Source organism: Stomoxys calcitrans, chromosome 5, assembly GCF_963082655.1.
Source record: "Stomoxys calcitrans chromosome 5, idStoCalc2.1, whole genome shotgun sequence".
NCBI lineage: Eukaryota > Metazoa > Arthropoda > Insecta > Diptera > Muscidae > Stomoxys > Stomoxys calcitrans.
The window spans coordinates 114,682,234-114,701,134 of NC_081556.1; the positions used below are offsets into that span (position 1 = coordinate 114,682,234).

Below are 18,901 nucleotides of genomic sequence, written 5' to 3' on the forward strand. Positions count from 1 at the left end.
TTAACCAAAGTGTTTGAAGAACATGGGCTTGAAACCAAAACCATGAAGACCACCACCAAAGCCATGCAAACCGCCAAGACCTCCAAATCCACCAAAACCTCCTTTGAAGCCCAAACCTAAGCCACCAAATTTGCCAAGACCCAAGCCTCCCAGGCCACGGGCATTACGCACAGTGGAGTCATCAGTTGCAGTGCCAGTTGCTTCCACTACAGGCTCAACATCCAGCAGAGTGACAGGCACCACAGTTAAAACTTGCTCACTAGGGTTGGCGATGGGTTCATGATCATGAATTATTTCGGGTAAAGGCACTGCAACTTGAAGAGGGGCTTGCTGTGTTTCAGGTTGGTGTGTTGTACTTTCCAAGGGAGCGGCACTAATATGGGCCAGCAAACAGCCAATAACAATTAATCCAGCACTTAAAAATTTCATTTTGGATTTCTGTCTCGATAAATATCCTTTCCTCAAGAATTCAATTCAATTATTTTATATCGTATTTTTCCGATTGATTGAATAGACACGTCTTATCGTTGGTAAATCCCAATGGGTAATTGTGACTTTCCACACTTGTTCGTCATATTTTATACGCAAAATCTTGTTTGTCCCCAACCTCCCGAAATTCACAAACACAAATGGAAAGAACAAACATAAAGGGCCATTATTTCATGGACCATGACCAATTTCGTGGAGATGATCATTATGGTTGTTGCTTTATCCATTCCCAAAAAAAAACCCCAAAAAAAAGTCTAGTTAAATTTGTAATTCTGTCGTTATTTCTATTAAATAAAGGTTTCCAATATTTGCCTATGCGAAATGTGTTAATGAAAAATTTAAATACAAACTTTTTGCTCATAGAAAAGATAGACACATAAACATTCAAGTGAGCCTACCTGCTACAGTGACTAACAAAAGTATTCGTTGGTACATATCTCTGTATAGCAGGTTTTTGTACGCTCTGCTTAATGTTTATCTAGGGTGTTTGTTATTTATAAGCAAACACCCTTCAATTTCATTACGTTTTTGCTGGATTTTCGCCAACATTGTAAGCTACTCAGAGCGACTAATGCTCTCAATTCACTTGTGACTTTATATGACAATGTCACACTTGAATGCGATAGGGGTTATAGGATAGGGGTTATATTCATTTAGTATAGGATAGGGGTTATATTCATTTAGTCAATGAGTTTACAACACATCGAAATATGAATTTCCGACCCTACAAAGTGTATATATTTCGGATCGTCGTAAAAATTTAAGACGATTTAACAATGTCCGTGTTTCTGTCCGTATGTCCGTCTGTCTGTTATAATCACTCTACAACCTTCAAAAATTAAGATATTGAGCTGAAATTTGGCACAAATATGTCTTTTTGATGCACGCTGGCATCAAGGCTTTACCTTTGGCTAATTTTTGAATATATGTTGCATCCTTCCACAGGATTATTTTAGGTCTTAAGCCATTTTATGGCCACTACGGCTTGGATTTCGTTGAATTCGACCTTTTACTTGACGAACCATATCAAGTGTTCTTGGATTTTTTTTTGGACCACCACCAGGCGTTTGGTAACTCCATAAAGATTAATGGTGCGATACACAAACATTATGTTCACTTTCGAGTTGTTTGAGTTCGCCAACAATAAATGGTTACGCTTTTCCAGCAAAATATAACGGAAAAACACTATTACGCTGGCCATCGCGAATTGTTTTATTATACCCACCACCATAGGATAGGGGGTATATTCATTTAGTCATTCTGTTTGCAACACATCGAAAAATCAATTTCCGACCCTATAAAGAATATAAATATATCGGATTGTCGTAAAATGTGTGTATATCCGTCTGTCTGTTGTAATCACTCTACAGCATTAAAAAATTGAGATATTGCTGAAATTTAGTACAGATACGTCTTTTTGATGCACGCTGGTTAACGTTTTGAACGGGCCAAATCGGACCATATTTGAATATAGCTGCTTTATAGACCGATCTGCTGATAAAAGGTCTAATGCCCATAAATGCTTTATTTTTTATCCGATTTCGCTGAAATTTTGTACAGTGAGTACCTTTAGGCCTCTCTAAATATGGTCCAGATCGGACTATATTTAGATATTAGCGGAACCGGGCTTGCTCCGCTGCGCCTTCTTTGACCGATCTTCACCGATCTGCCGGTTAAGGGTCTAAGGCCCATAGAAGCTGCATTTATTACCCGATTTCGCTGAAATTTGAAACAGTGATTTACTTGAAGCCTCCTGACATCCGACTTTAATATGGTTCGGATTATATTTAGATATAGCTGCCATATAGACCGATCTGCCGATAAAGGATCTGAAGCCAATAAAAGCTTTATTTATTACCCGATTTCGCTAAAATTGTAAACAGTGAGTTATTTCAAGCCTGGCGACATTCCACCTAAATATGGTTTTAATCGGCCTATATTTGGATATAGCTGCCATATAGACCGATCTGCCGATAAAGGATCTGAAGCCAATAAAAGCTTTATTTATTACCCGATTTCGCTAAAATTTGAAACTGTGAGTTACTTTAAGCCTCACATTTGACCCAAATATGGTTCAGATCGGGATATATTAAGATATAGCTGTCATATAGACCGATCTGCCGATAAAGGGTTGAAGCCCATAAAAGCTTTATTTTTTATCCGATTTCACTAAAATTTGAAACAGTGAGTAGTTTTAGACCTCCCAACATCGGACCCAAATATGGTTTAGATCGGACTATATTTACAAAAAGCTGTCATATAGACCGATCTGCGGATAAGGGGTTGAAGCCCATAAAAGATTTAATTTTTATCCGATTTCCTTGAAATTTGATACAGTGGGTTATTTTAAGCCTCTCTACATCTGCCCCAAATATGGTTCAGATCGAACTATATTTAGATATATCTTTCATATAGACCGATCTCCCGATAAAGGGTCTGAATCCCATAAAAGCTTTATTTTTTATCCGATTTCGCTGAAATTTGAAACAGTGAGTTGTTTTAAGCCACCCACCCGCCATCCGACTCAAATATGGTAAAGATCGGACTGTATTTAGATATAGCTGCCATATAGACAGATCTGCCGTTTAAGGGTCTGGAACCCATAAAAGCTGCATTTACTACCGAATTTCTGAGAAATTTGAATCAGTGAGTTGCCACCCGCCCGCCATCCGACCCAAATATGATAAAGATCGGACTGTATTTACATATAGCTATCATATAGACCGATATGCCGATTAAAGGTCTGAAGCTCATAAAAGCTTAATTTATGACCCAATTTCATTGCAATTTGAAAATATGAGTCAGATCAGACTTAAGAGATATAGCTGCCATATAGACCGATCCTCCAATTTAGGGTCTTAATCCCAAAAAAAGCAGACTTATTGTCTGAAAATGTGGTTTGTATATGAGTTCTCGGGACCTGAATAAAATATGATCAAGACCAGCCCCTGTTAAGATATAACTACGGATATGGTAGTGGAGTTATAATAAAATAGGATGATGACTATATCCTTGTCTAATTTGGTCCATATCGGTCCGGTTTATTAGACCACTCAATTTCCATGCCGAATTTTAGTGCATAATGTGACGAAAGGGGGTTTATATATATAACCCTAGGTGGTGGTTATCCAAAGTTCGGCCGGGCCGAATGCCTTTTAACTTGCTATATAATGATTACATCTATTTGAATTGATGTTAAATATACAAAATGTGTCAAATAAATGTGTCTAATGTGAAGACAAAATCAACATTGTATTAATGTGCTATATTTTTGGCAAATGTGATAAAACAAGTTGGGTCAAATATTTGACTAATCTGAACCTACCTTAAGTTAACGACACTATTCAGAACATCACACCGATTTGCATAAAGAGTATAAAGCCAACTTTAACATTATTTGTTTACAATAACAAACTGTCGAAGGCAAATAATTTACAGAATACCACGATTGTGAAATTCCACTTCGGCAACCGGAGTGATAAGAGTGATTACAGCAAACATGAAACTAGACATGGGTTTCGCAATGGTACTAGAAAAGGTAGAATAGCATTTTCTATCTATTTGTCTATTACTAGACAATGTTGCAATCAATGGTGGAGGGCATTAAAACATTCGGCTGCGCCTAACTTTATGACTAGTTTCGTTTTAATTTTATATTATCACCTATTTGCCTGGATGGGATTCCATTCACATCCGATCAGTTTTATATAAATCACACCTACGAAAGCATGTGCCATCTCCACCGCTTGGTGACCCCAAAAGGAGAAGCGGATGATTGATGTTTATCTTTGAAGTCTGTCTGATAATGATGCTCTATGTACTTTTCTCATTAAAATTGTTCATACATTTTATGTTAGTGCCAGTCTTGTTTATTGCATCACATATGTTGGCGCTCATGCTTGCTAATTCAAAGTTCAATAAACGTTTTAAAAAGACGACACAATATTTTTATGAATGGGAAACTTTTGAGTGTGAGTAAATTGTAAAACGGATTTGAACTTGAAAATAAATTTTCAAATATTGATTCAAGTGCAGGGCAGCAAGGTCAACCAATTAGTAACCGCCAGAGGTAGCCTACTTACGAACATTAAGTCATGTAACATTACGTGATGCATAACAGGCATGTAACATAAGGTGCGTAAGAAGCAGTATTGCAAAATGGTTTCAATTGGTAGGACATTTGGGTAAAGGTAAATAATTTAGCTTGACACCCCTAAAATATGAAAATTATTAAAATAGTTTTTATACCCACCATAGGATGAGGGTATGCTAATCTAGTCGTTCCGTTTGTAACACCTCGAAATATTAATCTGCGACCCCATAAAATATTTATATATCCTGGATATTCTGAGTGTAACTAGCCATGTCCGTCCGTCCATCCGTCGGTCTGTTAAAATCACGATGGCGGTCGAAAGCGCAAATCTGCAAATGCAAATTTTGCCCATGAACATTCCACTAAGGAACGAGGCAAACTTCTCACATATCAATGAGTGCAGGCCGATTCAAGTTAAAACTCAATTATAAGGGGCCTCCTTTTTACAGCCGAGTCCGAACGGCGTGCCGCAGTGCGACACCTCTTTGGAGAGAAGTTTTACATGGCATAGTACCTCACAAATGTTAACAGCATTAGAAGGGGAAAATCACCGCCTCAAATTTTTTCTGATCTTGTCGCCAGGATTTGAACCCAGGCGTTCAGCGTCATAGACGGACATGCTAACCTCAGCGCTACGGTGTCCTTAAGCTAGACGCTTGAAATTTTACATAGATATTTCTTATTGACGAAGATCGTTGGGGATTGCCAATAGGCCATACCGGTTCAGATTTGAATATAGCCACTATATAAACCGATTCCCCGATTTGACATTTTGAGCCTTAATTTCCATCCGACTTTGCTGAAATTTGTAATAAAGACTTGTGTTATGACTTCCAACATCCATGCCAAGTATGACCCGAATCGGTCTATAAACAGATATAGCCCCGATCCCCGGATTTTACTTCTTATACCCTTAGAAGCCTTAAGTTTCATCCGATTTGGCTGAAATTTGGGAAAAAAAAACTTGAGTTATGATTTTCAACATTCATGCTAAGTATAATCCGAATCGGTTCTTAAACAGATATAGCCCCCATATAATATGTTCCCCGGATTTGACTTCTTAAGCCCTTAGAAGCCTTAAGTTTCATCCGATTTGGCTGAAATTTGGAAAAAAAGACTTGAGTTATGAATTCCGACATCCATGCTAAGTATAATCCGAATCGGTCTATAAACAGACATGGCCCCCATATAAACCAATCCCCGTATTCGACTTCTTGAGCTCTTAGAAGCCGCAATATATGGCCCCATATAAACCAATCCCCGTATTCGACTTCTTGAGCTCTTAGAAGCCTCAATTTTCATTCGATTTGACTGAAATTTGAAAAAAGGCTTGAGTTATGACTAGTTAGTGCTAAATATGATCCGAATCGGTCTATAAACAGATATAGCCCCCATATAAACCGATCCCCGAATTTGACTTCTTGAGCGGTTAGAAACCCCAATATTCATCCAACTTGGCAGAAATTTGGCCCAAACCCATATCTTATGACTTGACTTGCATCAGTACCAATTTTTATACGAATAGGTCAATATGGTGATGTAGGCCACCCTAAGTACCGATAACCCGATATGACTTCTTGAGACCAAAATAATTAAATTACAAACTCAGTTAATAAAGGTAAATTTTTAGCGGTGGGTACCCAAGATTCGGCCCGGCCGAACTTAGCAACGATCATCCCTCCAGTTAAAGCAATGGCAGTTCATTATATGCAGATTTTTCATGAACATAGCCTTCATTAATGGCAAAGAGACTTGTTCATATCAATAAGTGATGTCTGATTACTAGGCTTAGCTCAATGATAATGAGGCTTTTATTTATAGCTTTATCCTATAGGCGTGCTGCAGAGCTGATAAGTTATACAACATTCGCCAACATTAAGCGTTCCCCTCTATAGGTGTGGTACGTTGGCGCCTGTAGTCGAGAGTAATGCTTCAAGCGCACAACCAGTTCTCAGACTAACAAATGAGGAAGAAACGGATAAACCAGAGGGATACACAGTTCGTCCCCAGCCTTTAAGTAAAGGTGGTGTTTCCGAGTCAGATTCAGAAAGCGATATCGAAATATGTTCCAATTTGGACCAAATACAAATAAGTACAAGTCATGGTTCAATTGTGTATAACATAATATTGACCTTTTTAGTAACTATATCTAAAAATACCGATCTGAAACATATAAGACACCGATGTTGAAATTTTAGTGAAATCGGACTATAAATGCGCCTTTTATGGGACCAAGACTTTAAATCGAGATATCGATCTTTATGGCAGCTATATTCAAATCTGGACCGATTTGGGCCAAGTTGCAGAAAAATGTCGAAGAGCCTAACACAACTCACTGTTTCAAATTTCGGCGAACTCGGACAATAAATGCGCCTTTTATGGCCCCAAAACCTTTAATCGAGAGATCGGTCTATATGACAGCTATATCCAAATCTGGACCGATCTGAGCCAAATTGAAGAAGGATGTCGAAGGTCATAACACAACTCACTGTCTCAAATTTCGGCGACATCGGACAATAAATGCGCCTTTTATGGACTCAAAACCTTAAATCAAGAAAACTATGTGCTGTGCTATATTGCAGAAGTATGTCAAGGGGTTTAACTTAACTCACAGCCCCAAATTTCAGCGACATCGGGCAATAAATGCGGCTTTTATAGGCCCAAACCCTTAAATCGAGAGATCGGTCTATATGGCAGCTATATCCAAGTCTGGGCCGATCTGGACCAAATTAAAGAAGGATGTCGAAGGGCCTTACACAACTCACTGCCCAAAATTTTGGCAGAAACGGACAGTAAATGCGCCTTTTGTGGGCGCAAGACCTTAAATCTTTATAGGCCCAAATCCTTAAATCGAGAGATCGGTCTATATGGCAGCTATATCCAAATCTGGACCGATTTGGGCCAAATTGAAATTTGTAGCGTCGATTTAAACAGACAGACGGACGGACATGGCTGATTTCTACGCTGATCAAGAAATATATACTTTATAGGGTCGGAAATTGATATTTCGATGTGTTGCAAACGGAATGACAAAATGAATATACCCCCATCCTTCGGTAGTGGGTATAAAAAGAGCTCCTGGCTTTCAAGTACTCTGGGAAGACCAAGCCAGTCCACCCGCAATGGAGACTCCAGACAGTGTCCTGCGGAGGAAGACAAAGTCGGAACAGCAACGAATGAAGCCCGCACGGCCCCTGAGTCTCCAAGGAGGACTGTGGCATCCTTTCGGAAGTCACATCACGAAGGGGAAGATGGTCGCTAAGAAAGATAAGCAGCCGCCCTCTTTCGCCGGAGTGACAATGAAACACTACAGAGATAAGATGACTTATGCATCGCTGATATCATCGATATCAGCTGTGTATCCGGCATGCCGCCTTTTTCAAGATTGAGAAGATTAGGCAAATATTCTCATATTGAGAATAGGCAAATATCCTCATATCAGGCGGTGCGGTAACTGGACATACAATACCTCAATACAAAATATTAGGAAGACTAGGATAAGCAAAGATGCTAATACTAAAACACCAGGCAGTGCAGGGGCGAGAGACCCAACATAGCATAACAAACAGGGACCAGACGACGGAACCATCAACCACTTTCTCGAGATTAGGAGGACTAGGATGGATAAAGAACCTAATGCTGAAACATCAGGCTGTGGTATGGAAAACAATTAATGATTTTGTAAATAAAAATAAAATTCTCTTTTTCGAGGTTACTTTTTAGTTTTTAGAGCGCACAACAAGCCGATTACTGGCTGAGATGTATGTCCATAGTGGCATGGAGCGGATTAATATCCGCACCCTCTTTCAACCTAACCTAAAATTGCAAATTTTGCCCATGAACATTCCACTAAGGAACAGGGGCAAACTTCTCACCTATCAATAAGTGCAATCCGATTCAAGTTTAAGCTCAATGATAAGGGCCTCTTTTTTATAGCCGAGTCCGAAAGGCGAGCCGCAGTGCGACACCTCTTTGGAGAGAAGTTTTACATGGCATAGTACCTCACAAATGTCGCCCACATTAGGTGGGGAAAACCACCGCTGAAAATTTTTTCTGATGGTCTCGCCAGGATTCGAACCCAGGCGTTCAGCGTCATAGGCGGACATGCTAACCTCTACGCTACGGTGGCCTCCTCAACCTAACCTAAGCGAAGGAAAAACTTCACCACCATCAAAAATGAGTTTACATGTTCTTGACTTCATAAAAACAGCAGTTTTTTAAAGTATTAAAAAGAATATTTATTATTTTTATACTCATAATGATGTGAATTATCCATATGAGCTACTATTTAAAGAAATATATATGTATGTAGCTGGAAACAATACATATAAGCAATAATTCAAAAACAAAACAAAAATATTATCCTTAAGAAAATATTTACAATAGATTTTAGCCAAAAATTATTCAAAGAAAATGAATAAAATGAGGATTTTTTTTTATTTCAAACGATTTTTGAAATATTACCAAAAAAAAAAATGTTTCCGAAAAAGTGTCTCCGACAAATATAAAAATAATTAGTTACATATATTAAAGAGTTATCATAATTTAATATACATGTATAAAGGCCAAGAAGAAAAATACAAAACTTTTTTTTGAAAGTTTTCTTTTAAAAGCATTAATTGCTGTAATATCATTTAACTCATATTGAATGGAACACAATTTTCTAGATTTTTTTTGAAATGGTCGAAAGAAAGGTCTTTAACCAAAATTAAAATAATTAAAAGTAAAATTATTACAATGATAAACATAACTATTAGGCGTATATTATTATAAACTAGGACTTAATCACTAAAACTATACATTTTTAATGTATAGCGTAGTTTGAAGTTATATCTATATTGGGGTGAGTGGGGAGGAAGGATAGTTGTTGATGATCGTTGTATATGTTTATGGACTTTCTGTTGCTATCCCCAACTGTGGGCTAATATAAAATGCTAGGAAATTTAAGGCAATAAATAAAATGCTTCTAAATCAAATATTTCTGAAGAATGAAACCAAAGGGAATCATAGGAAGTTGTCTCAGCGATAGTAGATAAACGGCCTTATTCACAAAACTAACTAAAGCCTTAAAATAGGTTTATTCTACAGTTCTAAAAAGGAAATAAGTCGAATAAACCTATTTCAAATGTACATTAAGTTTTGAGAATAAGCCCGGAATTGCTTATAGGAAGCAATTTAAAAAAATCAGCAAAAAATTGTTTAATTTTTAAATAATGAAAGCCAATTTTATGATTAACCAAAAAATAAAAACCAATTATCAAAGAGTCTCTTATTGATTAAAAAGTGTATCAGTGTTAGGGATATGTCAATAGCCTTTACATATTATAATTTTATTATTATAAAATGTTTCTTGTAATTTCAATTTGTGCTATTAACTTTGATTTTGTGTTCATTTTTAATTAAGTTTATATATAATTATACAGATTTATCCGATGTTGTTGGTATAGATCGGGTATAGATTTCACTCGAGAAAATAAAAGAATTATAATTAATTTTTTAATTCAATTTTTGGTTTTGATTCAATAATTTTAATTTAAATTTAAATTTTTCTTCATTTTAATTGAAGACTTTATTGATATTTATGTATTTGGAATCTGTTTTTTTTATTTAAATTTTTATTAAATTTTATTCAGTTTTAATTTTTTTTTAATTTTTACATTTCTAGTTTCATATTATTATGTTAATTTTAGTTTAAAATTTACCTGCTCTACATTTTACATTATTTTTATATTATTTTTTTTTATTGTTTTTAGAATATAATTTTGTTATATATAAATTTTTTGTTTAATTTTATGATTTTTTTTTAAATTTAGTTCTTTAAAATTTTTTTTAATACTTATTTCAGTTTTCAAATTTTATTTTTAATTTTTAAATTTTTAGCTTCACTTAATTATGTTATTATTAGTTTTAAAATTTAATTACTCTATATTTTACATTATTTTTTATGCTATTTTTTAAGTTTTTATTTTATTGTTTTAATTGTTTTTTTTTATTATTTCTCAAATGTAAAAAAATTTTATTTGTTGAATTTGTTTTTTATAATTAAATTTAATTATTTTTTTTTTAATTTAATTTTTTTTAATTTAGTAATTTTAATATTTTTTTTTTAAATTTTTTAATTTTTTTGTTAATTTTAGTTGTTTTTCGCCAAAGAGGAGTCAAGCAAGAATTATGTTAAGCGGAGCAATTTAATTATTTAAAATTTACAAAAAAGGAATTGCCTGATTACCAGATTTTTGGACATTTTGGACATAAATTTAATTATTTTTTTTAAATTTAATTTTTTTTAATTTAGTAATTTTAATATTTTTTTTTTAAATTTTTTAATTTTTTTGTTAATTTTAGTTGTTTTTCGCCAAAGAGGAGTCAAGCAAGAATTATGTTAAGCGGAGCAATTTAATTATTTAAAATTTACAAAAAAGGAATTGCCTGATTACCAGATTTTTGGACATAGACATAGCAGCCATTGGTTTAAATATATTTTTTAATAAAATTTTTTATATATTAAATAATAGTTTTAAAATTTCCTATTCAATTATTTATTTTTTCTATTTTTTATGTTATTTTTTATGTTATTTTTTAATTTTATTGTTTTTTTTTATTATTTAATTTTTTTAGAACTAAATTTTTTTAGAACTAAATTTTTTTATTTATTTTTTGAGTTTAATTTTTTTATAATTATTTTTTTTAATTTTTTGAATTCAATTTTCTTTAATTTAGTTTTTTTTTATTTAATATTTTTAATTTTTGTTTTTAACTTTAGTTGTTTTTTCTCCAAAGAGGAGTCAAGCTTAATGACCATGAGAATTATGTTAAACGGAACGATTTAGTTATTGAAAAGTTACTGAAAAGAAATTGCCTGATCAACAGACATTTCCTATACAATTTTTTTTTTTAAATTTTTTTATGTTTTCTTTCTAATTATTTTTTTATTTATTTTTTGTTATTTTTTTAATTTATTTTTTTAAATTTATTTTTTGTAATTTTTTTTTAATTTTTTTCAATATTTTTTTTTAAATTATTTTTTTCCCAAAAGAGAAATGGAAAAGGAGGCTTATGAAATAAAAATGATCTTCGACTTAATAGGCAAAACAAATTTTTGTTTAATTAATTAATTTTAATTTATTTTTTTAATCTGACTTTTATTAATCATTCCTCCTTTTAAAATTTATATTATTTTTTGATTAAATTTTGCATACTTTTTTAAGATATTTTTAGTTCTTACAACTTTATATTAGCTTTTTATATTTTTTGGGTATTATTTTTAATTTTTTTAGTTTTTTTTTATTTTTTTTTATTTTTTATTTATTAATTTTTTTTTTTGTGTTTTTATTTCTTTATTTTTTTTTGTTTTTTTAATTATTATTTTTTATTTTTTATGTATTTATAAAATACTAGATGAACCGGGCCCATTCGGCTGCGCCTTCTTTTACTTTATATGGAACAAAATTATCCTTTGAATATTTATTTTCGACAATTAAAGAGCTTTACGTTAAAAAACATGCTACGAAAATGGTGTATGTATTGCTTGACTAACAGTATAAGAATATAAATGACTTTATCTGAATCCCATATGATCCTTATTGGTCTATGAATTAGATCGGAGGTTTTAAAAGACTTTATTTTTGCCCGATATTCACATGGGGATTTTGGGAGTAGGAAGCCCAAGAAACATGGTCCCCGAAAATGGGTATAAATTTCGTGCTCTTCTTTCAAATACCTTCCATTGGAGTCCATTTTTTTTTTGGCTGGAGTGGTCCCCCAGCACCTAGCATCGTGCTCTACTCTCAAATACCATTTATTTAAACCACATATTGCCAATGATTTAGGGGGGTGTATGGGATGAGGCAGCCGCCATACACTTGGCCCCAAAATTTGATATCGAACTCGTTTTCTATTCTCAAATACCTTTTATTAAAGTTACATATTGCATTGGTAGGTAAATTTGTGCTCTTTGGGTGTGTTTTGGGGGAGGGACGGTGCGCCAAATACTTGGTACCACATTTAGATATTAGATTCGTATTCTACTCCCAAATACCTTTTATTTGAGCCGCATATTGCCATGGCCAGTAAATAATTCCTGTTTGTGGGGTGTTTTGGGGAAGTGGTAGACCCCAAAAAACTTGGTCTCAATTTCGTGCTCTAGTCCCCATTACTAATCATTTGATTATAGCGGTGGGATATCCCCAAAACAGTTGGTCCCGAATGTTGATATCAGATTCGTGCTCTTCTCCCAAATACCGTTTGAGCCCCATATTGCTATGGTCGTAAATTTGTCTTTTTGAGTGGTGTTTTGGGGGAGGGTCGGCCTCCCCCTCCACTTGGTCCTCAATTTGGATGTCACATTCGTATTCAACTCTCAAAAACCTTTTTTTAGCCCCATATTGCCATGGTCAGTAAATAATAAGTGTTTTGGGGAAGGGGTGGAATCCTAGAAACTTGGTTCCGAAAGTGGGTTTCAATTTCGTGCTCTACTCCCACTAAATAACTTTCATTTGAGTTCCATATTGCCGTGGTAGGTAAATATGTCCGATTTAGGGGTGTTTTTTGCAGCCTATTTTCTGTTTTTCTATTTTTCAGCTACTGAAATACCGGGTGATTCAAAATAACACCTTTTGTCGGAAACCCCTGTTATATAATTTTAGTTTTGTATGTTTTTTTTTTTTAATTTGATATATGTATCCTGTATCCAGGAATCACATGACACACCTCACCCGTTCGTTTACGCCTACTGCACGTACTAGATTACAACCATGGCAGCCGGTTGTACGTACCGGATTGAGCCGATGGAGTCCTTCATAGGCAACGGCTGTAGCCAGTGTACAATACACTGTTACAACAACAACTGTTATACAACGCAGGCTGAGTATGAGCCGTGCAGTGCTCAAATTAAGCCCCCATTTTTGTGTGTTCATCGCCCTCACGAGAAGCTCAGCTGAGAGCCACCGGGAGTATTCACAGATTGCGGATAGTATACGGAGTAGCTGCAACTGCAGTCGCGCACAATTAGTGGTATCGAGTGGAGAGGCCGGGCAGCACCGGCTCTTGCTAAAATACTATATGCCCGTGATACTCGATATATGACTTCAAAAGCAACAATTGGTAAACGTGTATCGCACCCAAGGAGCAGAGTAATTTTTGTTTGTATTCTATTGAAAATTAGGATTTACTTTTGACAAATACATGGATTTTTTTCTACAATTGTCCTATTCTTATAAATAAAATTCAATTTGTGTTTGTTTGTTCTGTATAGACTCAAAAATGGCTGAACCGATTACCTTGAAGTTTTCACAGATTCTGTAGGTTGGTCTGGAAGGAAACATAGGCTATATAATTTTTTTAATATCGAAAGGAGGACGGACGCTCCCCCTTACCCCAAAAGTACTACCCAAAAATATAAGCGGACCGATCGGGACAATATGGCATTCAAATGAAAGGTATTTAAGAGTAGAGTACGAATTTCATAATAAAAGTTGGGTGCAAGTACCTGGGGGCCGCCCCAGCACCAAAACCCCTTAAAATAGGTTTATTTGACGATCTTGACAATATGGGACTCAAATGAAAGGTATTCGGAAGTAGTTTACGAATATGATAATTTATAGACAACAGAAGGGGGCGCAACCTCCACCGTTACCCCAAAAATACCACCCAAAATCAAAAGTGGACCGATAAGGACAATATGGGTATCAAATGAAAAGTATGAGGGAGTAGATAACGAATCTGGAATACAAATTCATGTCGAAGTATAGAGGCTCACCCCACCCACACAAAAACGCCCAAAATGGGCACATTAACCAATCACGGATATATGGGTCTCGGTTGGTTTGTTCCGTATAGACTGAAAAACGGCAGAACCGATTTTCTCGAAATTTTCGCATATTGTGTAGGTTGATCTGGAAGGAAACATGGGCTATATAATTTTTCGTATAGGAAGGGGGACGGACCCTGTCCCCCTTATGCCAAAAACACAACTCAAAATCAAAATAGGACCAATCGAAACAATATAGGTATCATATGAAAGGTATTGGAGAGTAGAATACGAATGTGGCATTAGAATTTGAGTCTAAGTACCCATCGGGCCGCCCCAACCGCAAAACTGAAAGGTATTCGGGAGTAGATTTCGAATCTGGCATACAAAATCAGAACGAAGTATAGGAGGTCACGCCAACCCTCAAAAACGCCATTTGACCCATTATGATACTTGGCTGAACCGATTTTTTTAAAATTTTCATAGATTGTGTACGTTTGTCTGGAAGGAACATAGACTATATAATTTTTAGATATCGGGTGGAGGAGGACCCTCCACCTTACCCCAAAAACACCACCCATATGGGCACAATAAGGGTATCAAATGAAAGGTATTGGAGACAAGAAAACGAATATGGCATTAACATTTGGAACCAAGTACCCAGCGGGTCCCCAAACCCCAAAACTCCTCTAAACAGATATATTCAAAGTTCAAGCCGATATGGGACTCAAATGAAAAGTATCAGGCAGTAGATTACAAAAATGGCATAAAACATTAGGTCCAAGTAATGGGAAGGAGGTCGCCCACCCCCAAATGAGCATATTAGCCGAACATGGCTATATGGGACTCAAATGAAAGGAGTATATTACGAATATGACATTAAAATTTGCGTTCAAGTCTAGGTGGCGCTTTTCCTCAAATGGGTTATTTGTCCCATTATGACAATATGGGACTCAAATGAAAGGTATTTAGAGTATAAAATGTATTTGATATCCAATTTTGGAGCCAAGTGTTTTGGGGTACGCCCTAAAGCTCCCCCTAAACTGAACTTCATTTCCATTGGGAATAAAGAACAAATTTGATATCTATTTTCAGTACAAAGTGCCGGTGGCCGCCCCAGCCCCAAAAACACCCTCCAAACGGTTCATATTTACCGGCCATGGCGTCCGGGTAGCCGAGTTGGTAGCGTGCTTGGATTACCAGTGCAGGGGGCAATCCCATGGCAGCCGGTTGTATGTACCGGATTGGCCCGATGAATTCCTTCATCGGCAAGGGCTGCTGCCTCAGTGTACCACACACTGCTACTACAACTACAACAACAACCAGTGCAGGGGTCGTGGGTTCGATTCCCACCAGAAGCCTTGCTCTGTCGCTACTGTGGTATCACAATCGACTTAAAATTGTCTAAGTGAGTCTGTAAAGGTCAGCCACTCTTACCTAACTTAACCTACCGACCATGGCAATATGGGGCTCCATTTAAAGGAATTTGGAAGTGCAGCAAGAAGTTGATATCCATATTTGAATCGAAATGTCTGAGGTGCCATCCGCATTCAGGGCGAAGTGCCCCACCCCAAAAAGATGTTAGAGAGTTAAAGAAGGCGTAGTGAAGCGGGCCCGCTTCGGCTCGTAGATTATATAGCAATAGGTTACATAATAAGCTTTATCAAATATAATTTTTTAATGAAGTTTCAAAGCAACCCTAAGGGAGTTTTTATTACAGTTCAGTTCTGTTAAAAATATGAATGTATCTTATAAAAAAATCGTATATTCTGCTCAGTGTGTGTGTTCTTTTCATTAGATTAACAGAAAAGTTATTGAATATGTTGATAAATGATATCTCTTCAAATGAAACAACAAAAGCTCCAATTTAGAAATGTTGAAATCAATTAATATATTGTATTGATTGCAATCGATTTAGCTCTTTATGTTACACATAATTGTATATATTTACATAGGAGTTTAAAATAATTTTTAAGAGCAATAATTATACACTTATTAAATATAATTCGAAGATGAAAAAATTCCCTTTATTAAAATTCCCAAGTAGTGAATTTTCATGGTTATGTAAAAACTTGTTATTGAGTAGAGGTATTAATGTTTCTCCATATGGAGAAACATTATGGAGAAATTGGAAAACAATTTTTTTTTTTTTTGAAAACATGAACAAATATTTATTTTTGCATAGAAAAAATGCATCCCGTATGCATATTTTGATACCAATATATTTTGGTAAATTCTTGAAAATTTCTAATTTAAATCTGTACTTAAAAATATTGCCTAAAAATTTCTTAGAACTTCCTAGCCTTCAAGTCCATAAACTAACTTGCTGTTCCTATTATGCATATGTATGTATATGATTGTGTGTGTGTGGGTGATTGTTGTTTACAACTAAATTTAATTTGAGAAATAATTATTTATAATGCTCATCTATAATTTTAAATATAGAGGAGAGTTTTACGTTATGGGGGTTTTCCTGCAAAAGTTAAACTTGTTTTAAAAACTAAACGTTGCCATTACTGGCTATTTTATCTGCCGTTACAGAACTATCTCCAGCGTGAGTTGTGTTTTTCTCTTTTGTGGAAAGATCATCGCCCGTACAAATGGCAGTCGCTATTAATTCGGTGCTATTTATTTCGGGTATAGATAATTTCGCAATATTGCTTTCTGTTTCATTCATGTCAGAGGAAATTATAGGCACAGGCTCTTTCATTTCCACCTCTGTTGCTGTTGGAACATTATTTTCAGCTTTTGAATTTTCTTCAGGGGTTATATCCACATCCATAGGCTCTGTGGTAGTTTCATTTTTCAAAATTTCTTCAATTACGTTCATATCTTCTTTTTCCTCTTCCATTTCGTTCTCTTCAATAACTTCTTCTTCTTCTTTCGCTTCTTCCTCTTTTGCTTCCTCCTCTTTTGCTGCTTCCTCTTTTGCTTCTTCTTCTTTTCCTTCGTTCTCCTTTGCTTCTTCTTCTTTATTTTCTTCTCCTTTAGAGTCTTTTCTGGTCTCTTTAAATTCATTTTGATCTTCTGCTACTATGGGGTTTTCCTTTTCTGTCGAGTTTAGGTTTTCCACCTCTGTTGCCTTTTCTTCTGCCATTGTTAGGTCTTCTTCTTCTTCGGTTGCTTTACTAGATTGCCTTTGCAATACCCTTTCAATTTCCTTATACACCTCGGCATCTTCTATATCTTCTTCGTTTGTTTCCTTATGACCAATTTCATCCTCTGCCATGTCGGCATCAACATCCATTTGTGATGCTTGGCTATCGGCAGTGGTGATAGAGGTTGGTTTATTTTCAATAATTTCCCTCTGTTTGCTGCCCTTGTCCTCATCTTTTCCATTTAAAACCTCATCCAAAAGTTCCAAAATTTCACTTGTATGCTTAACCTCCTCATGGCTGGACGCTTCTTCATTGCTGTTGTCTAGATCATCATCATCTTCATTATCGGTCTTAGACTTCTCTATCATTTCTTGTTCCCCCCTTTCATCAGTTTTGCTGGCAGATTCATCATTAACTTCTTCCTCGGTTATAATTATTTTTGTTATAGACTCCTCTTCTTCTTCTTCATCTGTTAAAATATTTTTTTCTGCAGAGACTTCTTTGTCATTGCCTTTTTCTTCATCATCTTTATCAACAGTTTTACTTGGAGACTGCTTTTTCTGCTCTTCTTCAATCAGGGAGATTTCTTTTGGCGATTCTTTTTGTTCCACACTTTCATCATGACTTATATTTATGATTTCATCTTCCTTTTCGCCCTTAGATCGTTCTTCTGTCTCCTTTGCTTCTTCTGTTGAGCTATTCAACACATCATCTTCTATAACTAATTGCACTTCGATAGTTTCCTGGCCTGTATTCACCATCATGGTTGTGCTGGCCATTTCCTTTTGCCTTTTTAGGGTCTCATCCTCCTCGTCGTGTTTTTGTTTCTGTTTCTCCTGGAGTTTGGCCCTTAACATTTGCTTGGCAATGGGATACTGTTCCTCAGCCTTTGTTAATTTTACAGCACATTTCATTTTTAATTTATGATCGTTACGTTTCATCTCCTCCAAACGTTCCCTCTCCATCATGGCCTTTTGTTTGAGCAACGTAGGATTAGGTTTATGGGTGGTCTTTTTGCGTGGCTGTTTCTTTACCTGTGGCGAATCGGAACCGGAAGGTGAGCTGTGGGAGCCTTCATTTATATCGACTTCCAGCATGCTAGCCAAGAAACTTTGGGCCATCGACATAAGGTCCAAATTTTCTTCTTCTTCGCATGGCGTTGGAACTATTGCAGCAGGAGTAGATGGTTTTGCTTGTAACGGTGCCAGTGCTGGGGGCACATAAGTTCCTACAGCTATAACATTATTGGGTGCGGCCGATGGTGGTTTTTGTATGTTGATGATTTCTGGCGAAATAACCACTCTGGCCTGCGCTATTGTTGTGGGTGTTGAAGGCAATGTTTTTTTAACTATAGGAGGTGGTGGGGGTGGTGGTGGATCATCGTCGTCGGAATCGAGGTTAATGAGATCGGTTTTGGGCTCCACAATTTCGATCTCATTGTCCTCATCATCGCTTGCTTGTTTGTCTGCAATA

General features: G+C 35.7%; 2 protein-coding genes across 3 annotated transcripts in view; both read right to left on the reverse strand.

Moving 5' to 3' along the window:
- LOC106090966 (claw keratin-like) lies at positions 1-429 on the reverse strand. The gene has a single exon (XM_013257335.2). It carries the CDS (start codon positions 427-429, stop codon positions 1-3), a length of 429 nt encoding a protein of 142 aa, XP_013112789.1.
- A 12,253-nt stretch (positions 430-12,682) lies between these two features.
- The window catches only part of LOC106090979 (uncharacterized), a 36,163-nt gene continuing 29,944 nt past the window's right edge, over positions 12,683-18,901 (reverse strand). For both annotated transcript variants that reach the window (XM_013257350.2, XM_013257352.2), the window contains one exon: positions 12,683-18,893. In XM_013257350.2, coding sequence (XP_013112804.2) covers positions 16,831-18,893 — 2,063 coding nt within the window. In that variant the 3' untranslated portion in view covers positions 12,683-16,830. The remainder of the gene's footprint in view (positions 18,894-18,901) is intronic.